The sequence below is a fragment of the Monodelphis domestica genome, chromosome 1, assembly GCF_027887165.1.
Source record: "Monodelphis domestica isolate mMonDom1 chromosome 1, mMonDom1.pri, whole genome shotgun sequence".
Lineage (NCBI taxonomy): Eukaryota > Metazoa > Chordata > Mammalia > Didelphimorphia > Didelphidae > Monodelphis > Monodelphis domestica.
Window position 1 is genome coordinate 684,791,149 of NC_077227.1, and position 25,109 is coordinate 684,816,257.

General features: G+C 34.0%; 1 protein-coding gene across 3 annotated transcripts in view; it reads right to left on the reverse strand.

Moving 5' to 3' along the window:
• CDH8 (cadherin 8) overlaps positions 1–25,109 on the reverse strand; it is a 534,859-nt gene that overhangs the window by 226,270 nt on the left and 283,480 nt on the right. For all 3 annotated transcript variants that reach the window (XM_007477092.3, XM_056799241.1, XM_001364059.4), the window contains one exon: positions 3,844–4,011. In XM_007477092.3, the coding sequence (XP_007477154.1) occupies positions 3,844–4,011 (168 nt within the window). The remainder of the gene's footprint in view (positions 1–3,843; positions 4,012–25,109) is intronic.

Below are 25,109 nucleotides of genomic sequence, written 5' to 3' on the forward strand. Positions count from 1 at the left end.
TAAGTCTAGCTATTTAATGAAATTCTTGCTAACTGATTGACTGGTTAAGAGTTGAGTTCAATTCCCTCATTTTACAGACAAGAAAACTGAGGCTCTCAGACCACTGCATTCTCCCTTGTACTATTTTCATTTGTATACTCTTCCTTTCCATCAGCGGCTTGGTTCACAAACAACAAGGACCAAGCACAAAAGAGAAGGAAAAAAAAAACAGATTGTACAAATGCTCATGGAGAGGCCCCGTGTGGTGGACTCAGACTCAAAGAGCTGTCTCTTGCCATTACACTGATGTGCTACTCTGTGAAATTCCACATAAAAGTGTCTGCATCATTAGACACATGCTCAAATCTATGGCACTCCTGCCCTGCCCTGGCTTCACAAGTGAGAAAACGTAATATCCACTTTGCCATCCCCAGAAGGGAAAGGAGAAGGCAGAGCAATTGCATGTCGCATTGCCAGCATCCTTGTTTCTTAAGTTAAGCACAAGCAGGATTCCTAGTTTTAATGAGTGGCACAATCAAACTCTGAAGGAAAAATCATACTGTTTACATGCATGTGGAAAAAAGTGACTTTCCTGGGGAAAATTGGTTTCAAGGACATTATCTCCTATGGAGATGGTGAATATGTTGTATGTAGAATTTTCCTGATCTCTCCCAATAGAAGGGATACTTTTTGAGGGTAGGGTTCATTCTTATTTGTTTTTAATTCCTTTTTTTCCCCCTTTCCTCAAGAGTTTAGTACAATGACTGGCACATAGTAACCCACCGAGGAATTCTTATTGATGAATGACTGACCCACAAACTGCATTATATCTTTTGCAGGAAGTATGAATGAGCTTCCCTTGAGTTCTGGTCACTCTCTCCTGAAGTGAGTGTCTATCTCATTTAGAATCACCTAAATTGAGATTCAAATCTTATTGTTTATCAATGCCTTTTTATCCCAATTAAGATGTTTTATTTCTATTAAAATTTATTCCAAAAAATTATTCCTAAAAACAATAAATGTTTGTCTATCCCTCCTTTTTATTTTTATTTATTTTTAATTTTATTTAGTCAACTTAGAACATTATTCCTTGGTTATAAGAATCATATTCTTTCCCTCCTTCTCCTCCCCCACCCTTCCTGTAGCTGATGCTCAATTCCACTGGGTATTCCATGTGTCCTTGATCAGAACCTATTTGTCTATCCCTGTATGAAGTATCTAGTTTTTTTTCCAGAGGGACTAAGAATTTTAAAATGGATTATAAGTCACAAAGCATGTTCCATATTTAATCTCACTCAATCTTTGTAACTCCTGGAATAGAAAACTATCTGAAGAATTAAACCCATTTTAAAGATCAGGAAACTTCAGCTTATGGAGATAACGTGGATTGCTTAAGGTCGCCCAGAGCTAGCAAGGATCAGAGTAATAATTTAGTTCTTATGACTTCTGATTCCAAAGTCTAGGATGTTTTTCTCTCTACTCCAGCTGTCTTTCTATTGAAATTAATCAAGACTTTGAAAAATACTGTCCTCCATAAGGAAAAATCTCCAGGTATGCCTACCCCAAATTAGACATCTATATTATATTATACTATTATATACCTAGTCAGACTTGAATTATAAAACCAACAAAATTGAAGCATTTCCATGACACTTAAATGATGGTTTCCAGTGGGTCCTGAATATTCATTTGGATTGTCTTTATGTGTATTGGACCTGGAAGTCTTCAAGCAGTGACTGGAAGGAAGGTTAATCATCAGGAATGTTCCAAATGAGATCCCTGGCCTGGGATCAAAAGAGGTTTAGAATAAAGGTGTCAACCTCAAATGCAAATTGACCCATATCATCTAAGTCTCACATTAAATCATTTTCAAAATATAATGTTATTTCTATGATATTTGTCCTTATTTTTCTTCAATATTTCCTTCATTCGAACTGCTTAGGATCCTTATTGAGCCAGGACATATATTTGATATCTGTAGTCTAAAAGACCTTCAAGGTCCATTTGAACTCCAGGATTCTTTGAGTCTACAACTGTTTCAGGATATATTCAGCCAGATTCTCTACCTTTTATAAGGAAGAGAAAGTTGGCACAGAAATATCAGTTTCGCTACTCTCCTGCACAGACAGGCATTTGGCTTCTTTGGCAGGCAGGTAGGTTTTTCTCCAGAATCAAATAACATTCCAAAACTACATGAAGAGATAGCCAGAGACAGAGAGTCTTTGAGTTGGAAGGGACCTTGGAAATAATTTTATCAAAACTTTTGTAGAAGATGTAACTCATATTGGGCAGCTGTCAATGACCCAAATCCCCTCAGCTTTGGAAGAAGTGGTGCTCAAGTCTAAATAATCTGATTGCTGTTCTAGTGAGTGTTTTCTTATTCCACCTTCCTCAAACTCTCACACATTAAAACCAAAGAAAACTCTGATGAATTAAGGAATCATTTACTACAGATATGAAAGGCAAAAATCTATGAGTACTTTCTGCGTTTCTTCCTGTGTTAAAAAAGGTACCTGTAGTTTACCCATGAAAACTTTCAGGATTCTGAGACATGCAAGTACTAAATTACTTAAGAAAAGAATATTATAAACATCATATTCACCATTATAAAAACATCATTGATTAGTTTCACATAAATGCCAGGCAACTGAAGTCATGTAACTATATAAAAGAGAAAACAATTTTTATGTAATTTTGTCATATCTTCCTGCCTTCTTACATATATTTAATCCATCAAAGAGCTTTCATTTCAGCCATGTGGATACTGATGAAGATCACAACTAATATATTAATCCCTTTAGAATTGGGCTAATAAGTTTTTAATGGGCGAATAATTATAATCCCTGTGGCCAAATTTTTGTTGAAGAACTACTCTGAACTGACCTTATTGTCAAAGGTCATAGGACAGTCCATTGATGGACATATATGTGCTATCTCTATAGCTTTACAGGGTCAACAATAGCATTTACTGCATTTTCATAATCCTGGGGAATCACCTCCTGGCCACAATGAGGCCACAATGAGGCACAATGAGGTTTTAGTAGAAGAAAATATTAGATATTATTCATTCAGTGTTTATTTATTTATATATGCATTTATTTGCTTGTTTATTAATTAAATTAAAGTGAGCATTAGGAGCAACACTGATGCTTCTATGCTCAGATACCCTTGAAGAAAATGGAGGTATTTGTCCTTCTGCTAAATGGCTCTCAAATTTCTGCAATTTTCCTCTCTTTTACTGTGAACTATCAATTTTTATTGATTTCATTGAGTCATCCACTAGCAAAACTTCCTGAATCTCCCTTACTCATAACATATCCTGCTGTTTTAAAAAGTAAGATGACCAAGCTTTTTCAAACCATTTTCCCCATTTTACTCATGCTTTTTAGTTAATAGTTTTCAGTGTGTTATCATGAGGGGGTCTCTCAATTTCTTTTCTTGTTCTTTCTATGATAACTTTATGATAACTATTTTTAAAATCATCAAAAATCCTTTCTCCCTTGCTTCTGAGTTTATAACAGGTTTTTGACATCTTAAGTTTTCTTGAAATCTAACTATTGTATCTACGGTATAGCATTGCATTTAGATTTAAAGGTGTAATTCATTAATATATTAACCCATAAGTATAACATATTGACTAGATTTGGTGAATTCCTGTGTCCCAAGTTGAACCAGAGAAGATCTTAGACAATAATGAAATTTATTTTATTTAACAAACATAGTCACCAATGTATAAAGTGTTTTTATCATGCAATTTCCAAAATATATGTCACTGTCTTACTCAATTCATTGGGCCTCAATGAATAAAAAATACAGATGGAAGTTAAAAAATAGATGTCAGCCCAATGTAGCAATTTCACTTACTCTGTGCAAACTTTGGAGGATTGTCATTGACATCAGTTAGTGTAACGGTGAGAGTCGTGGTCCCAGACAAACCTCCTGAGTGCCCACCCATATCTTTGGCTTGGATAACCACCAGGTATTCCTCTTTTGCTTCTCTGTCCATGTTGGGAAGAGCTGTTTTAATAATAGCTACAAAAGAAAAAACACACCAAATCAAGCCAGAGATAAAATTAGAAAATGGACATACATGCTGATTGTTTTCATCTTTTTTTGAAGCCTAAAATATAATTTCCTTTCTGAAACTAGCACTAAATGATATAAAAAATAACACTAAACTTGAGATTCTCAAGCCTTTTCTATAATTTGTTAATTGTCCTGCCTTGGACAAATCAAATTGCCTATTTAGACCTCAATTTTACCACTGGAAAAGAAAGATAATAATAATAATAATAATAATAATAATAATAATACATGTGTTACCTTCATCACAAGATTATTGTAAGGATAGTATTTTTGTCTCATGAGAAACTTCATAATTTGCTTATAATCTATTAAATATCATTCTCATGATCACAAGAATTACCATAGGAAAGATTTGAGAAACATATATTAACATAGAATCTTGATTTTCTCTTCTCAAAATTAAAGTATAAATCACATTAGCATCATATTTACAAAATTGTTGGATGGGAAAAATTGCAAGTAAATGATTCCCAATAATTATTATACATCTAATTTCCTTTGTAAGAGGACATAGATATACAAATAGTTAAGAGCTTTAGAATCAAAGATACATTTTTGTAAAGCCCATAAGTATGTTACAGGAATTAGAGTAATATTCACAACAAATAATAATTCAAAGCTACAAGAAAATAATAGTCAAGTTAAATAGTAATTAATCATCATAATAATCTAATATTCAAACTAATCTATACTCATAATAAATGAACTAAACATAATTTTAAAAGCTTTAAAATACAAAGAAGAAATTCAATCAGGTAGAGAAAAGACAAAACCATGGATCATTTTAACTGCTACTAAATGTTCTCAAAGATGCTTTCAATGAAGATATAATAGTTCAACATATGGTCCAATACTTGCATTTGATTACAGAAACAAAACTACATTAAATGCCTTTGCAACAGTCTATCCAATGTGTCAGATATTGATATCAAGAAACAACTCATCACAGTACAGTTGACATTTGAAATGTGTTGAACAAAAAGATGAGAAAGAAATGATGATGATGCCATTGATGATGAATAACACCTCACATGTAATTTTATATTTATACAATACCTTAAAGTCTGCAAAGCACTTTCTTTACAACTTTCCAAGATGTCATACAAGTATCATTAGACAAAAATTAGTGATTAGGAATACAGAGCTCAGAAACATAGGATGATGACTTATAATAAAACAAAAGTAATAGCAGTTGTTTCCACAAAACATAAGGAAATTATTATTAAAAATTGTATTGACAAGTAATCTGGAAAAAAGAATTAAATTAAAAATAGTAATAGTTAATATGTTTATAGCACTTCTAGGTAGCAGCAGTCACCATGGATAGATTGTTGGTCCTGGAGTCAGGAAGATCTGAGTTCAAATTCATTCTGAGACACTTTATTAATGGTGTGACCCTGGGCAAGTCACTTAACCTCTGTTTTCTTCAATTTCATCAACTGTAAATGTGGTTAATAATAAAATCTTTCTTAGATAGCTGCTATAAGGATCAAATGAAATAGTATTTATAAAAGTATTTAACCCTGTCTTCTACTGTTATTTGTTAATGTTGATTAGACATTTCAGTTGTGCTAGAGTCTTTGTGATCTTTGTTTTCTTTGCAAAAATACTGATATGCTTTGCCATTTCCTTCTTCAGCTCATTTTATAATACATATGAAGCAACTGAAGCAAATCAGGTTGTTCTTTCCATCATATATAGTAGGTGCTATACAAATGCTTATATTCTCTCTCTCTCTCTCTCTCCTTCCCTCCATCCCCTTTATGGTCTGCAAAGCAGTTCACATAAATTATCCCAATAAAATTCTCACAATAATTATTATCACCATTTTACAGAAGGAAAAAAAAAAACCCTACAGCTAAGAGAAGGGTTGACTTTCTGGGGATCATACTATTAGTAATCATTCAATCAGGATTCAAATTTATGTTCCTGACTTCATCAAACATTCCCTCTACTATGCCATGCTTTCTAAGTTATGTTTGCAACATTGCAATACACCAAATAAATCAATCAAATCACCTTACCCCATGTAAACTAAATATCACATTGCTAAACTTTGATACTTAAACAAAGGGGAGCATACTTCTCTATTGAATCAATTAATCACAAACATAGATCAGTTTTGATTCTCCCTTAAGCGGTTGGAAATAATATTGCACCTAAAGTGCAGAAAGAATGTCCAGGTGGATTGAAGAAACTTGGTCACACACTCCATAATACAGTGAATCAGTTCAGGTACAGGGGATTCATATGTCTGGTGGGGAAGAGGAGACAGAACTACCTCTAAGAAGGGATCATTTGGTGAGGGACACATCTGAGCATTAGCCTGAGTAGCATTAGGCTCTCCTTTAACTAAAGAAGGAATTAGTGAACTTCAGAGAGGCAGAGGATTTGGACTTTTTCATTGGTATTCTAGCATTTTCTGTAGGACAGCATTGACTGGTGGCAGTGTCTACAAAAGAATCCATTTGAAATGTGGAAAGCAAATTCACTTCCCAAGATTCATGGGACTTCAAATTACACAGAAAAGATACAGTTTAGGGACAGCCAGGTGGCTGAGTGGATAGAGAGAAGGGTCCAGGGATGAAGGATATTGGGTTCAAAAATGTCCTCAGCTGTGTGACCTCGGGCAAGTCACTTAACCCCAATTGCCTAATCTTTACTGCTCTTCAACCTTGAAACTGTGAATTTTAGATTTACTCCACCCTGCTTAGTCTAACAAAAGAGGAATGTCTACACCCCTACTTAAGGATTAAGTATTGAGAAGGATGGCCTTTGACAGACATATGCTAGCAAATGACAAATCAGAAACAACTGACAGACACCTGGGTTGTCCTAAGTCAAGCTTAAGCTACCATTGGTACATGTGAGACACAGGAAAGTGATGTAAAAACGTTCTATATATTTCGCATTGCTTCCTCTCTCCAGCCTTTTATCTCAGAGAGGTGGTACTGGTGGCAGTGTGCTAAGCATTTTGGCATCTTGGCATGGTGGCAGCGATTGTCCTGGTTTGGCAATGAGAGTCCTTGATACATTACTGGGGGGAGCTTAGTAACCTAGTTCAGGTGAGGCATCTTCACTGAGCTCTCTTGGAGTATAGGCTGAATCTTTTCTCCTTTACCTTCTAAAACACTATTCTCTTAGGAAAGCCTTTAATCATCTGAAAAGACCTCATGGCAGAGGTCTTTGAACTCCCCCTGGTACAGGCCAGACAGTAGAAATTCTATACCCTTTTCCTCTCTCTTCTCCTTAATTTCTTCCCTCTATATTAATTAAACCACCATAAAATTTTTGAACTGACTTGGTATTTTATTTGGGATATTCCCTGGCGACCAATATAAATTAGATTAAGTCACTAAGTCACCGTAAAATTTCCCCTTATAGAACCAATACGTAATTTTGGTTCTAAGATGGAAGGTAAGGGTTAAAAAAACAAAAGGAAAGGAAACAAAAGAAAACAAAACAAAAGAAAGGAAAAGAAAAGAACAGGAAAGAAAAGAAAAGAATATCCTATAACCAAAGGGAATAAGGATCCTAACAAAAATTCTTCCAAGAAATCTGTGCTACCCTTTTGCCACAGGTTCTTTTCAACTTAAGCTGAAAACTCCATAAAATTTTTATGTACTTGGGAGAAAGTGTGTCACAGACCTTTAGATACATGATTTTTACCAACTCCACTTACAACATCAGATTAGTTAATTAGACATCTAATTTCTAATAATTGATAATCAAAGCAAGAAGAGCAATGGTGTGGGCTCATAATTAATAATATCACTCCACCCAATCACATCCTCTTAATTTGAAAATGCAGCTAACCTCCAAGTGAACTGATCAATGTGAAAAGTATTTGGGAGAATAATACCAGAACATGGGAATAGATAGATAGATAGATAGATAGATAGATAGATAGATAGATAGAGATAGAGATATATTTTGAAGGCATGTCTTCTGACTCCAAAAGCCAGTGCTTTCCCCTACTGCTTAAGGAATAAAGTGCAGAGGATTATGACTTAATATCACATAGGTATAAGGAAGCAGAACCAGTTTTCCAACCTTGCTTCTTTGATTCTCAAATCTTGTTGGCTTTCTATCTGAATTTCCCCTTTAAATTAAAAAATATATATAAATTAAATTTAAATTAAAAAAAAACAGGATATTTCTTATGATTGAAGAGAAAAACAACATCCTCCTCATCCCTCCAGTGAATCTATAACTATAAAACCCAACTGGAAGATGTGACACTTTCTCTGCTAGCTTATATATATATATATATATATATATATATATATATATATATATATATATATAGTAATCCTGTTTTTTGAATCATATGTTTTAATGAAATCATCTGTCTGCAAAAAGAGTGCAAGGAGTTCATGTTACCAAATCATTTGAGTTGTAAGAGTGTCAAGGGAAATCTAATCCACCAGGGCTGTGGGCTTTTGAAAGAAAGCTCAGAGCTCTAGGGCTTTTTATTAGACATAGAGATGACTCTTCTTTCAGGGATTCCCATTCAGAGAGCACTCAACTGGAGGACATCACTTATTTGGAAACATTTACTGTAACTCAATAATATGCTTGGATTCAGTAGGTTATTTCAAAAAGTAATCATATTATACTATGACTCTGTGGTTTCTACACACATTATTATATCTCAATTTGTGCTCTCCTTTATTTAAAGAAATAAAAGAGAAGAAAAAGAGGTGAAGGGGAAGGAAAAGGAGGAGGGAAAAGAAGTCAGATTGGATAAAAAAGGAGATGGAAAATATGAGAAGGAAAAGACAGAAAGGAATGGAGAGGGAAAAAAGAAGGAACAGAGAGCAAGGAAGGAAAAATGGCAAGAAAATTCTAAGGTTTGAAGGGACCTTAGAGCTTCAACCCTTTCATTTAGCAAGAAAGAAAGCAAGAAGAGCAATGGTGTGGGCTCAAAATTAACAATACCACTCCCCCCCAACCACTGCCTCTTAGTTTGAAAATGCAGCTAACCTCCAAGTGAACTGATCAGTGTGAATAGTATTTGGGAGAATAATCCTGGAACATGGGAATAGATAGGTAGAAAAAAGAAGAGGTAAAAGGAGTTGTCCAGGCTTATGCAGCTAAGAAGTGTCAAAGCCAATCCTCAAATCCAAGTTTTCCAGGAATGTGGGGCAAGGAAGGGAGTGGGTGAGAGAGAAAGAAAGGAGGACTGAGGGTATAAGAGAAAGCGTGGGGTTGAAAAATGGAGAGAAAGGGGGGATGATATAATAGAAATAGAAATTTAGAAATCTATGATGTGTTTTAATAAGAAAAATGTCTTTTTTAGCATAAAATTATGAAGAGGTTCAGATGTCAGGAGTGGTTTAGGAAAAAAAATATATACACACATATAGTCTATATCTGTGTGGTTATTACTTCATTTTCAGGGTCAGACTTTCAGAAGTTGGAGTTAGAAAATTGCTTCCTTCTTGTAATATTTCCTATGGGAAGACTGTGATTCATCTATTTTAAGTCTTATTACTCCAACCAAGGATGACCTTGCAAAGCTATGCTATCAATGCTAAAGACTGACACTGATGTAAATGGAAAACTAGATAGAGTCCTAAGGGAAACAAGCTTAAGGCATGTTCCGAGGCCCAGGTTAGGGCAAGGCATGCACTCGAAGGCCCTTAGGTCACCTCAGACATTGATCACTTGCGGTTTGCAGGGTTCCTCAATGGTCATGTAGTTACTTAGTGGCCGATAAAATCTTATTCACAGCAACCTCTCAGAAGATTCAAAGCCCTATATCTCTATTAAATAGTTTTGAAATGAAAATATCACCATGAATAACTGAGTAGTGGAAAAGGAATGTAAATTTTATATCAGGGCTTCATTTATTTGACTCAGTCAGAAAGGTTAGGAACCTCACATTCCTTAGAACAAGAGGGTTCCTTTAGCTTAGAAGGCTTGGTGGGATAAGTTAAATAAAGACTTAAATAGATAGGTCATAGGTTCACAGGACCATAGATCTTAAAGGATCTTAAAAGTCATCAGGTCCAGTATCTCCATTATAATACACATAAAAATAACAAAACCAACTGAGGTTTACTTGTTTACTTTTTGTTAGTCTAAGCCCAATATAAATATAAATAATAAACCAGAAATCTCAAATGCAAAGATTGAATTTTGTGGTTTTGCAGTCACGTCTGACTCTTCATGACCCGGTGAACCATACTGTACATTTTTCTTGGCCAAGACACCAGATCAGTTTGCCATTTCCTTCTCCAGTGTATTAACCCGAGCAGAAGTAAGTTGACTTGCCTGAGATCACACAGCTAGTAAATGTCTGAAGCCAGATTTCAACTCAGATCTTCCTTCCTGCTGACCCAGAACTCTATCCTCTGAGTCATCTGGCATCCTCTTAGGTAAAAAGCAGCTAAATGACTTGCCCAAGGTCACACAGATGTTAAAGGTCTGAGACTGGATTTGAAATTAGAACTTTCTGAGAGCCCAAGTACTCTACTGAGGCATCTAGCTGCCAAGAATATTGACTTAGAAGACCATAAATTGGAATTAACTAAATGGTATTGTATTTTTATTTATTTTGTTCAACATTTCTCAATTCCATTTTAAACTGGTTTGTCTGAAGTTGAGGATTTTACTTAACTGACAATTGGACCTGGTCTGAGTTTGGTACCATAGCACAAAACCATTAAGGAATATTTATTCAAAAAAACATTATATAGGTTACCCCTAGGGTTTAGGGGTGAGATGACTGAAGCCCCAACACTAGGATGGTCTTGTCAAAGATCACAGAGTTAAAATGAGATTACCTAGATTAATTTACATAGATGTGGTTCCTGAAGTCATGAGGTTAGAATGGGCTTAGTCAAGGAAGGTTACTGTGCTGATGAATGGCAGATATAGAACTGGATTTCATAGATTAATAAGTGTAGAATAGTATTGATATTCCCAAAGCATAGACCAGAAGCACCAAAGATTTTGTATGAACTCTACAATAAAATGCAAACCCTTCTGATTAGCATTTAAAGTCCTTTACAATATGGCTCCAACTTATTTTCCCAGATTGAATCGGCATTCTTCTTTCTCATTCTGTGCTTTAGCCAAAGTGATCTACTTCCTATTTTCTAAAATATCATTCTGCCTCTCACTTCTAAGTCTTCATATATGTCATTGACCATGCTTGGAATATTCTCTCTCTCTCTCTCTCTGTCTCTGTCTCTCTCTCTCTCTCTCTCTCTCTCTCTCTCTCTCTCTCTGTCTCTGTCTCTCTGTCTCTGTCTCTGTCTCTCTCTGTCTCTCTCTGTCTCTCTGTCTCTCTCTCTCTCTCTCTCTCTCTCTCTCTCTCTCTCTCTTTCTCTCTTTCTCTTCCCCTCCAAAAAAGGGAGTGCAATTGTCTCTCTCCTCCTCTGTTTTTCTGCTCTCTTTCCTACTACATCCAGAGCAAAAAGATTTCATTCATATCTCTTATCTCTTGGCTCCAAGTTTTTCCTTAGCCTGGAATTTCTGCTTCTGTTCTGCATTATTAGTCCTCAGTTTCTGATGCAAGTAGTGATGCTTCACCAGACCTAGGACTCAAGTCATGGTGACTTCAGAACTAGGTTTGCAGGTAGAATGTTGCAGTTTGGCAGTCAAGAAGGAAAGCCTGGAACTTGAGCTTTAAGTTGGGCTATGGATTTGTATTTGAGATTGTCTGCTTTGTAAGCACTGAAAAAAAATGATCCTAACCCTCTTTCTTCCTCAAAGTATGAGGTCTTCTAGTGAGGATTATGTCTCCCATATGTTGGGGGTATAAAATAATATATTTATGATTCTAACTTTGATGTAAATATTCCTTTAAAAGATTTATAAAAATAGTGGATATTTCTCCTTTTCATGCCCACTAACAGTGGATATATCCTGAGGCTCTGTATCCTCTCTTTTGATGATCTCATCAACTCCCATGTGTTTAATTATCATATCTATGCAGATGATTCCCATATCTATTTATCTATTTTTAATCTCTCTTGAGCTCTTGTCCCATATCACCAACTGTCTATTGCACATTTTGAACTAAATGTCTTATAAACATCTCAAACTCAACCTGTCCACAAGGGAACTCACTTCCTTTCAAAACACACATTTATTCCAAAATTCCCTCTTACTTTTGAGGAGCTCATTATCCTTCCAGTAATTCAGGTTCAAAAATCACAGTAACGTTCCTCTCTTCTTCTAAAGCCTTGCCTTCTATCTCTGGAAGCCACTAGGTATCTTCCTTGAAATATGCACACTATGCTGCAATAAGAGTGCACATTCTCTCGCCCCTTATTTGTGTTATTTCCCTCCATTTCAGTCCAGCATCCAGAAGGGCAGGAACTTCCATGCTTTTGTGTTTGTTTTTTATTTATATCCTCAGTGCTTAGAACAGCATAAGGAACATAGAAAAAATTTCATAAATGCTTTATCCATCTTCAGTTCCTCATTCTTGGTTGAAGAATATAATCAAATAGTTGATTGAATTGAATTGAATTGAAATGAATTTAAAGCATCTTTTTCATATACTTCCTTTTCTTCTTTTTCACAGCTATCATGATAGTTTAGGGCTTCATAATCTCTCAAACAGACCAATAAAATAATCTCCTCTTTGGTTCCGTTGCCTCATTTCACTCTATTCCAATCTATCATCCACAAAACTGTCAAAGTGACTTTCCTAAAGCACAATTCTAATCATGTGACTACTCCCCTCAATAAAGGGGAATATCTACCCATTAAATTTAGGATCAAATATTAAATCTATTCTTTGGCATTTAGAATTCTTTATGTAGCAGTCTATCTTTCTCATCTATCTATCTAGGCTTTTATCATAGTTACTCCTCTCCAAAAATTCTATGCAGCTATTCTGATTCACCAGGAGACTATTAATCTGGAGACCTAATTCACCATTCAGCTACCATGTCAGATTCCAATTTCTCCTTGACAACAAATAAGTTTATATAAAGTTTCATGAGTGCTTATATTTGAAAAATCTAGATAGTTAATGACTATGGCTTTTGCCATTTCTGACTACTACCTGGATACTCACTGTTCCTCAACTTTTTCAAAATATTTTCTCCTGATTCTTCTCCTACCTAGTAAATCCCTCTTTACTGTCCTTTGGAGAATCATCTTACAAACGACATCTTTTCTGCTACTGTATTGTCTATGGTTCTGACCTGAACTGTCTTTCTTTGTCATTTCTATAGCCTGTGTTGTTTATCTCAGTATTCTTTGATCTTGAGCTACAACTGTTGTGAATTAAAAGGAGGAAAGAATGCATATGAATAAAAAATATTCATAGCAACACACTATTATTACAATTATGGTACAGGCATAGAAACAAACTTCTTGCTGTGGTTTATTTTTATTCAGTCCTCTCTGGCTCTTCATCATCCCATTTGAAGTTTTCTTAGCAAAGATACTGGAGTTGTTTGCCATTTTGTTCTCCAGTTCCAGCTCATTTTACAGATGATGAAACCAAGGCAAAGAGGGTTAAATAATTTGCCCAGGGTCTTAGCTAGATAGTGACTGAGGCTAGAGTTTAACTCAAGTCTTTCACAATCCCAAGCCCAGGTCTCTATCCACTGTGCCACCTACACATCAACAAAAACAAACTGGATGTCCATCAATTGAAGGATGTCTGAAAGCATACTATCTATATTTTAAACACTTGATTTTTTTTTTTGGTAGAATTGTTACCAAGTGTCTGTTACAAGACAGAAGAGAGGAAAGGGCTAGGCAATTGGGGAAAAGTAATTTGTCTAGTCACACAGGTAGAAAATATCTGAGGCACTATTTGTATCCCAGACTTCCTTTCTCTAGGCCTCAGCTTTCCATCCATTGAGCAATCTAGTTGTTCTACTTAGTATAGTAACATAATAATACTATATCTTGTAAGAATTTTCAAGTATATCATTTCAAACAATCTTTTAAGCCTCCCTGTCAAGCATTTTATGTATGAAGTGACACACAGTGAACTAAGACCAAGAGAATAATTTACACAATGACCACAACAATGAAAAGGAAAACAATTGGGAAAGACATAAGAGTTAGCTCTAATCAATGCAATTTCCAATTTTGACTCTAGACAACTGATGATGAATGATACTTCCTACCTCTTCATCAAGAGATGATGGATTTGAGGTACAGAATAAGAAATATTTTTGAAGACATTTTAATACATATTTTAGTGTCATTTTTTGTTAAAAGGCAGTTTTATTTATTTTATTTTGAAATAAGAGTTTTGGATAGAATAAGGGGATAATTGATGACGGTACTTCCTATAACTCCTCCCAAAAAAAATCAGTGAAAAAAATAAAATTAAATACACACAAGAGGACATAGATAAAGATAATGATGTTAAAACTAACTCATTAGATTTTATATAAACAATATTTTTTAAAGTCATCTGTATAGGATAGAGATTCATAGAGTTCACATAATCATTATTTTCATCTTCTTTGTATGAAAAAATATTAATATGTGTTGATGTTTTCCAATTTCAAAAAAATTAATGAAAAAGAAATAAAAATTAAACTACTATGCATTCATTTGATTACCATTCTTTGTGGATAATTACTAAATCTTTATCAAGCTTTCATTTTCCTCCTGAGATGTAGCCCTGAATAACCTAATGCCTGTGGGAAATCTCCACCTGGGTGTCCAATAAGTATCTTAGACTCAGCATGACCAAAATGTAGCATATTGGTTTTCTAACTAAATCAACCCCTTTGATTAACTTTCTTATTTATGTCCAGGGTACCAGTATACCTCTAGTCTCCTTGGTTTACAGCCTAGTAGAAATTTGATGGGAATTGCTGGGAGACATGATCAACTCAACTCTTTCTCCTTCCACCATATCCAATCAGCTGACAAGTCTTGCTGAGTCTATTTATGCTTCTCTGGTATTCAACTTCTTTTTACTCACATGACCACTTCTTGCCTAGGCAATTAAAACATCCTCTTAATTGATTTATTTACTTAAATTCTCTCAATCTTGCACCAAACTGCTACCAAACTGATGTCCCTAAATTATGAGTGTGAGCAATTTATTTTATTGCTCAATAAGCCTTAGTGGCTCCTTATAGCCTCTAATATAAAATATTAACACTACTATTTGACATTTAAAACCATCAACAACTTGACTCTACCTCGGTTTGCCATTATTATACCTCCCTGCCAACCTTTATCCATTTCAGTCAAATTCATGCACTTGCTTTTCCTGTAACAGAGCCTCTATAACTTTTCTTTGTGACTCTGTATTAGCTGTCACTCCCATATCCACACCTGGAATATTTTTATCCTCACTCCTGCCTCTTAGAAGAATCAGCCCTCCTGAAATTTTCCACACAGGTCTTTCTAATGTCCTCATCATTAGTCCTTTTTTCCCTCTCTCTGAAGTCACTTTGCATTAAATTGTAATATGCTTTGTATTTAGTTAACTGAGAAAGTGTTTCTGCCAGTAGAATAAAAGCTCTTTGAGATCAGGAATTTTTCTTTTTTTGGTCATTGAATCATCAGCCTCTTACTATTAAAGTGTTTTGTTTATATCATACTCAGAAATTTCTTGTTAAAACATAACTCTAAAGAAGAGATATGAGGAGATTTCATTCCCTGCTTTATTATAGAATTGAAGAAAACATGTGTGTGGAATATTTTATGTAACCCAGATTACTCTGGCTTCCACTGAATGAAGGCTAGCTAGGTTGGGTGCCCCTCATTCTCCAGTGCCCTTATGGATATTGAGGGCTGCCTTGGTGTCCTTCAAATGGCTCTACCAATGATGATTCACCAAGGGCAAAGGAGGTGATTCCCCTGCACCCCATTTCCACTGATTGTCACATCAGCCTTGATAAAGGGATATTTAATTTGAAAGGTAAAATTACAAATATACAAATTCACTCCCTTAACATGTGTGAGGCATAATCCTCCTCCACCCCAACCCAGTCTCTGGAAAGAAAGAGGATGAGATTCCAAGCTTAGCTCAGTTCCCATATAGTACAGTCTCAGTTCCAGTTCCAAAACTCACCCCCAGCTCAAGGGTCAGTCACAAACTACATAGAATAGAAATGAAAACTCTTAGGCTCATTTCTCTGAATAATCCTCTCTGTTTATGAACTGAGATCTTCACTCTTTTGGATAGAAAATAAAAGAGTTACCCAAAGAGTACTTAGCAGAAAGTGCTAGAAAACAACAGCCAAAAAAGAATAGCATGGGTGGTTTTAAAAAGGAATGGGGACAATCAGTGGATATTCCCATGATCCAAATTAATTGATATAGATCTCCCATATCAGGCAATGTGGACATACTCCATCGTGTCCTCCATTTTTGGAAGTATCTCATAAGGTCCAAGGGCACCACCAACTTAGGAGAAATGGTCATGCCTAAAAAAGCCTGCTCTACATGGATATGAGATATCAGACTTTTTCTTGATAAATCGGTTAGTTTTATGGATATTTCTTTTTTCTTCTTTTTAAAAATATAATTTTTTAAAAGAGAAAAAAGAAAAATGAAGCAGTGAGAAAGATAGGTAATATAAAAAAAGGATTAGGGGGCAGCTGGGTGGTTCAGTGGATTGAGAGCCAGATCCAGAGATGGGAGGTCCTGGGTTCAAATGTGACCTCAGATTCTTCCTAGCTGTGTGACCCTGGGCAAGTCACTTGACCCCCATTGCCTAGTCCTTACCACTCTTCTGCCTTGGAACTAATACCTAGGACTGATTCTAAGACAGAAGGTAAGGGCTTAAAAATATGAAAGAAAAGTAATGATAAATTAGTTTGTTGAATAGAATGGATATAGATGAGTTTTAGAATAATATGGCAACATTTCTAGTAATTTATATTCTAACATTATAAATGTAGACCACAGAATTGGAGGGATTTTTAGAGTCTTTCTAATCCAAAGTCCCCTTTTTACAAAAAAGAAAAACTGAGGCCCAGAAAGGTAAAATGACAAATTCAATGTCAGAAAGATAGGAAGTGACAAAGTCAGGTTTGGCACTGACATCCCTCCTTTGATACTCAATCAGGGGTGCTTTTATTGCATGCTTTTGGTACTTAATAAATATTTTTTTCAGTTTTTCAGTTTTTTTCAGTTGAATTGAATTGCAATATATAAAGGTGGGTTTTTCAGTTAATGGTAGTGAAATTGATGATGATGATGATGATGATAATGACATGATGATGACACTTTATGCCATGAAAAACATTTTATAGACAATACTTCTTTGAAGCAAGGGTTATAAAGAGATGTCCCCATTTTATAGATGAGAAAAATGAGGACCAGAAATGTAAATGTTTTGTCAATGGTCTCATAAATAATGAGGGTAAGAGGCCCAGAGGTCCTCAAGTCTAATATTCTTTCACTGAGAAATTATGTGCTTATGAAATGTAAAGATTTGAAAAAAATGGCAAATTCATATGCATATCTATACAATTTCTTCCATAAACAGAATGTGATTATACATATTAACTTTTCTGCTTCATTATTTTAAAGACTTTCATTATAGTTCTGAATATGAGTTGAAAATGCAGTAACCCAAAGTCTTAGTGCAGTCTTTTTTTATTTTTATTATTTTAATTATTAAGTTTAAACTTTACAAAATTCTTCTAGCTTAAAACTATACCAAGAACTTTGGTTTATCTTGTTTCTGTTGGTTTTGTTTTTTTTTCATACAGGGCAAGCATTTTATTTTTTTTTTTCATTTTACTTTTCTTCTGGGCAATATTCAACAAGCTGATTGTCTTAATAATTAGGCAGATGGATAACCTGACACTGTGGAAAGAATACTGGGCCTGAAGTCAGGACAATCTGAGTTCAAATTTCGCCTCAGACATTTTAGGAACACTGTTAACAGGGACAGGTGAACAAGAACAACAATAAATACAAAAATAAATGGTAATGATTCTTCAGTTCATTGGAAATACTCATGTAATCAGAGCTGACCAGTCTTGATTTAAATCAGCTTTTCCTGAAATTGTTTTCCACTACGAAAGCAAGGAATCTGTCACACAGTTATCATTCTGAGATTCAGTTCCCTGCTGATGATGCACAGATCCTTTTGATTCTCTCTCCTATTTTAAAGAGATATTTTTAGTTCTTATTTTCTCAATCAAATGCAGATTTTCCTGGTGCAGAAGTTTATGAAGTTAAATCCTTCTATCACCAAAGTTCTTATCAGTTTCAAACATCTGTTCAGCATGAGTCATCCTTTGGGGATTACTTCTGATTATAATCCAATTTTGTCATCTCCAAATTTTAAAATTTGTATTTTTCCCGTCCCATTGTCTTTGGCATTATCTTTTGAGAGGTTATTTTGCATTCTTCAAGAAGGCTTCTTTTTGTGATTTTCATGATCTCTCCAGATTGAGGCCTGTGGCTTCATGTGAAAGATATGAAGATGTTGATTAAGTCTTTTGTTATTTCAAAGGCTGATTACTGTAATTCACTCTTCTTGGGTCTCTAAGATTGTGCTGTTCAGAGATTGCTGTTGATGTAAAATGCTGTGCTAGGCTTCTCTTTGGAATAAGACTTGTTGAGCATATTATCCTAGTTATAAAACCACCTGCTATGTTAGCCCTAAAATCCCTCATAGCTTCAAGGCATGGTTGTTGACCTAATCTCTGGGAATGATGAGCTCAATTGGTTTCATGGATCTTATGAATGAATCTAACATCAGATTTTGTTTTGTTTCTTTTATTTCAGTGATGTCCTTTATTGGAAAATTATCATCATTAATGGAATATGGCTAGAGCTTGTGAATGACTCAACATAATCCATCTCTACTATTGGAAAAAAAATCCAAAAAGACTGTCATGTCAAGGTAAATCATCTGAAGTTTTTATAATAACATGAAACAATATATTTAATTAATAAAAGCCCAAGTTAATGAGTGACCTACCATGAGATTGAAAGTTTTAATGAGATCTAGAGATCTCCTCTTTCAAATTTTACTTTAATTAAAAAAAAGTGAAATATTTTTCCTATACATTAGTTGCATTGTTTACTATAGACTTCTTTGACTCTTCTGAGAAAAGCATTCTTTAAAATAGAGAGAAAAAAAGAGGAAAAATAATTCCTCTCAACTAACCATGTTATCAGTTAAAGTCTCATGTAATATATAGTATTCCATACCTGTGGTACTCTACCGCTGCAAAGAAACAGACAATGCTATCTTATTTCTCTTCTTTGCGTCTGATGTTGGTTATTATAATTTGTTAACACTAAGTTTTAGTTGTTGCTATTATTCTCATTTAAACTGTTGTAATATGGGCATAGATTGTTTTCCTGGTTCTACTTCTCTTTGCATAAGTGCTTAAAGGTCTTTCTATGCTTCTCTACATGTTCATCATAGAAACTGAAGTTCTTTTAACAAAATCAATATTATCACTTTTTAATCTAACAAATATTTATTTTTATCTGCCTTTCTTGGAAAAACAAAGCAGGGGGACAGCTAGGTGACTCAGTGGATTGAAAGCCAGATTTAGAGATGGTAAGTCCTGGGGTCAAATCTGGTCCAAGATACTTTCTGGCCAAGTCACTTAACCCACCCTTGCCTAACCTTCACCACTCTTCTGCCTTAGAACCAAATGATTCTAAGATGGAAGATAAGTGTTTAAAAAACAAAGAAAAATAAAAACCAAATATTTGTAACAAATATGCATAGGAATTCCAAAAAAATCTCAAAAATTGTTTATTACTACATATTTTATTCATCATCTCTTCCAAGAAATTTGTACCTTTCTTTGCCATTTCTTATCTGGATTTATGGTTTGTATTTGGTGATCAAATTTATTAATGCTTTCAAACTTAATTTTTATAAAATTATCTCATAAGACTTTTCATGATTTATCTTGCTTTGATTTTTAAATGAAGTCATTGCTTAAATAATTTCTTATGATAAGGAATTACTCTATTTTAGTATTATAAAATAATCTCTTTACCTAGTTCTCATTTATAAAATCCTGTTATGTGTATTGCCAAATTTTATTTAGATATTTCCCAATACATGATCATCTATTATTTTATGTTTTTTCTACAATAAAAATGTTCTATTTTAAATATATAGAAGAATTTTGGTTGCCATTATTAGTTACACCTTTGGGTTAGATGACTAGCTATGAAATCTCTGGTAAAAAGAATATGAATATTTTAATAATTCTCTTCTCATAATTCTAAGGCACTTTTTTACAATGCTTTTGCCAACAAATAACCCCATCAATACTGCATTAATGTGTTTTTTTTTCCTTTTCTCCAAAATTACCTATATCTATCTTTTATAATCTTTTTCCAATTTACTGGGTTTAAGATGAAATCTCAGGGATTTTTCATCTGCATTTTTCTAATTAGCTATTTGTATCATTCTTTCACATGATTGTTAGTTGGCTGCAATCATTTTGATACTTGTTAGTTCAACCTTTTAGTCTTTATGAATTTTTTTTGTTTTAATTTTTATTTGCGTCTTACATATGAGCCTTATGAGAGTTGCCTGGTACAGTTTTCCTCAGTCAAACAAATCCTTTCTAATGCTGATTTTGTTCATGTAAAGTATTTTTAATTTTACATAATTAAAATTATCTAGGTTATTTTTAAAAATAATTGCCACTGATTCTCATGGACCCATGTTTCTTTAACAATTTGTCTAATATCCCTGCATGACAATTTTGTGATTTGCTTCTCTTCTAATATAAATTCTTATGATATTGTTTTTAATATTCATATGACATCTATTTTGAATATATTATGGAATATGGTGTAAGATATTGTTGTAAACCTAATTTAAACATAATACTTTCCAGTTTTCCCCCAAATTCTTGCCAGATTGAGACATTTTCAGCTTTTCCTGAGTTCAATTATTTCTAATTATTCCTAGTCTAGTTTGTTCTACTAATCTTCTTATCTATGTTTCATCAGTATCAATCATTATCAAATGATTATATGATTAATTATTTTATAATAGAATCTCATATTTAAGAGTGAGATTCTTTCACTTAAAAGTTTTCCTCTTATAAATCAAAATAGGAGTCTAACCAGCACCTTATAGTGCTACTTTTTAAAAACACATTTTCAAAATTATAAATCAAAAAAATCCAACTTCTATTTAATCAGTTCCTAAGAGAAATACACTATTTTATAGTGTCTGAGCAATAAAAAGAATTTCATCATTTTACATATGTTTAGGGTTGAATCAAACAGAATTTTAGAGTTGGTTAAACTACCAAGGAGCTGGATGAGTTAGGAAACTCACTTTCTCTCTTTCTGTTTCAATTTCCATCTCTGTAAAATGAGGTCTATGTATGGTATATAAACTTCAAGTTCCATCCCAACTTTAACATAAGGTACTCAAACATTCATGTTCTTTCCAAATTGGTTATTCTATGTCTCTGTTATTATTCTCCCTGGCACTTATAATTCTTTGCCAATATCATCTTGGAAATGTCTATATCTTAAATTACTTATATGTAATTGTGCAATAGCAAATAAATACTCCTGAAATTGCCAGTTCCTTGGGGGGTAATTATTGGTGTAATTATTCCTTTCAAAATTCAGGTGAATATTCTTTCACTCAAATGATAACTCAGTATGTCTCCTCAATCAATTGAAATTATTACTATGAAGAACTTGGCATGAGTATGACTACAGAGAACAATGGTTCCAGAATGTAATTATCTTAATAGAGAATGGTTTCAAAAGTGATAGCCAAAAGTCTCTTTCAATATTAGCTTCCATTTCTTTTTTCTTCATTTTCTTCTTTATTTTTTTCATTTCATTAAAAAATTTGAAATTGTTTTCAACATCTATATGTGGACATTCCCCCATACATAGGATAAGAAAAACAAGGCTGCATATGAAATTTTGAATGTTTACTATGTAAACTTGCTTTTTAAAGTATATTCCAAATGTAAAATGATAGCTTTAACACTGGTCTGTATATCTATGCTATCTACTGAATTTTCTTCTGCTCTCTTGTATGAATGTAAAGAAAAAAAAATCTTAAATACTCTTTCTTATAATTCATATTAATATATTACTTTCCAGTTCACAAAGTTGTTTCATCACAATAATTTTGTAAAGCATACAATAGCTTATTCAACCAATTTTCAGATGAAGAAACAGAAGGTCATATTGATTACTATTATAATGCCATATAGAAAAGGTACTTTAAAAGGTAAAAACATTTTTCTTCCAGTAAGCCTAAGAGGTAAGTAGTACAAGTATTATTAGTTTCAGAGATTTGAAGTGACTTCACTTGTCTTTGAATACAATGTTCTATATTTATTAACTGATAGAATACAAATTCTAACCTAAGTCTTCTTCATTAATTTCAATGCTTGTTCTACTCTACTAAGTATCTCTCAGTGGAAAGTTCTTTCACCCAAATCAGTCCAAAAATATTGCTTGACTGTTAAATTCTCTGTTGATTGTTTGATTCTGAGTTGTACAGAGAATCATGTTGTGTTTTCAATAACTTAGGAAGGAAGAAGGAAACCTTCACATAATGCCCTATTCCAGATGAGCTAAAACACTTCAGTGAACTCTTGATTCCTGAGGGTCCTTTTCTGTGACATGTAAGTCCTGATTTCAATTTGTTTCCATAGAGGATCAGCAACACTACAGTAGGGAAATGGGCACCGAGGACAGAAAAACTCCAGACTTGTGTGAGTTCTTGTCTGTAGACTCCCAGAGGGCTTGAAGATTAATATATCAATGGATTGCACTGTGCCCTATTGCATGTACCAGCAGCACCTGTCACTGGACTTGAATTATTCAGCTCCCAGCTTGGTGCCTCCATTCATAAAATCATAGCCAATGGCAAGACATCCAGAACAAAATGGTGCAGTAGTATCTTATGAAACAAGTTTATTTCTTGTGCTCCAAATATGTGGAGGAACTCTACTTCTTGATAATAATAGATGTGCAGGGAAGGGAAGGGAAAGGAAAGAAAGGGAAAAGAAGGGAAGGGGAGAGGGGAAGAAGAAAGGGAAGGGAAGGGAAAGAAAGAGAAAGAAAGTGAAGGGAAGAGAAGAGAAGGAAAAGGGAAGGGAAGGGAAGAAGTTCTCTGTGAGATATTCTAAAATGCTTTCCATTATTAGCCATATGGTGACAAGCAGTCCAGCTAGTATAAATGAGATGAAGTACTAAAAAAAAAACTTTCTTACTACATTCATATTTTAACTTTTGGTTGTAATTTTTATCTAATTTTTATATAATTAAAATGATATCTATACAAATGTATTCTACACATACATTTCTCCATATAGATATAGATAAAGAGATATAATTAAATTGAGATACATGAAAATGACAAATAGTGAAGTGCTAACATTAAATATATACTTGTGACACTTAAAATTCAGAGATTCCTGTTCATTCACAAAAATTCAAGTGGCTAACCCTACAAGATTTCCCTGGGGGTACACTTCTATCCCCTGCCTAATAAGTTGGGGTCAGATATTCTCTATGCCTCTAAAACCAGGGCATGTAACTCTTGCTTAGGTTTATTTTTTAGTGAGTTAACATGATTCTAGAATATTTGGGTATGTATTACTCTGTATTACTCAGTAACTTGTTTACCTGTGAGTCTTTGGGCAAGTAGTGTGACTTATCTGGGCCTCTTGATTCTTTATCTAGAAACTGGGTTGGAGATTGCACTAGATGACTTTCAAAATTCTTTTCAGATTTATTCTAGGATCCTAAAACTAAGTCACACATTATTCAGTAGGAGTACCAAAATCTTTCCCCAAGTAATGACCTATTTTCCTCCTTTACTTTTAGTTCCTGTTCAAAATATACCTCTACTTACTCTTTACTTTGCCTCTTTCCTCTCAGATAAAATTATGTACATCTTTTCCCTTTAGCTGCTTACTCCAGATATCTACAAGAAACATTTGCCATTTATGTTCTTTACCTTATGTGCAGTTCCATTGTGATTGTTTTATTTTACCTTTTGTTTAATATCTATGATGTATTTAAATTAGTAACAATGAGGAATTGAATCTATTAAAATGAACCAATCAAGCCTTAATGTAGGCTGGTAATATGGGGGTGAGGGAGCCAGTGAAAAAGAAAAAGCATCACTGTGATTGAGTTATTTTTGTAACTAGCTATATATGTATGAATACTCCTGTCATTTTATTTTTTAACTAGAACTGGAGAGAATTATAAATACAAGTTACTGTGGAAGAATTATGGTAACCGTCTGAAAATCAGACCAACTGGTCTAGAGTCAAGGTTTTGTTATATAGCTCTCAAATAGAATCCTGGGCAAACATTTATCCTCTCCTGAGTCTCAATTTCCTAATATGTAAAATGGAGATAATGACAGTAATTTCTAAGGAGGTTGGAAACACATTTCAATCATTGACATACTTGAGAAATGTGAATTATGGCAAAGTTCTCTTTCGTTGCTTCAGCTTGGTGTGAACATGATCGTATAATCTCAAATTCCATGCCAACAAAGCACAAGATGTGGGGTTTGTTTATATTTCATGAGATCTTTCTATAAACCAGACTAATTAAGTCTAGAGAAGTTCATCACCAAAAAAACTTAACATGATAACAGATACAATGCTTTTTGACCACAAGAAGACAAGATGTCATCCATACAAGATGTGAAATGAGATGTTTATTTTTTACAGTTTACATTTACAAGAGAGAGTTGCTTTGCTTGAGTATCCATAGTTTGTGGGGTGGGATTGAGGATGGGATAGGTTGTAGAAAAATGAAATGCTTGTGAATTGGGGGAAAATAACAAAATGCTAAAGTTACATTTTAAAAAGAGATTTTTAAAAAGTCTGTAATCTTTATCAGTGATTACACAGCCTTCTCGCACCAAGGTAAATACTTACTCTTGAATTCAATTTATATTAACAAACATTCATTAAGCAGTCAGTCTGTGTAAGACACTAGAGCTAAGGATGACAGATAAAAAAGGCCAAAAAAAAAAAAAACAAACCCAACAACTCCTTGCTTTCAAGGAATTTGAAAATGATTCAGGGGAAGGGGAATACAACATGTAGACACATAAATCTTATGATTACTGAAGTGCTATT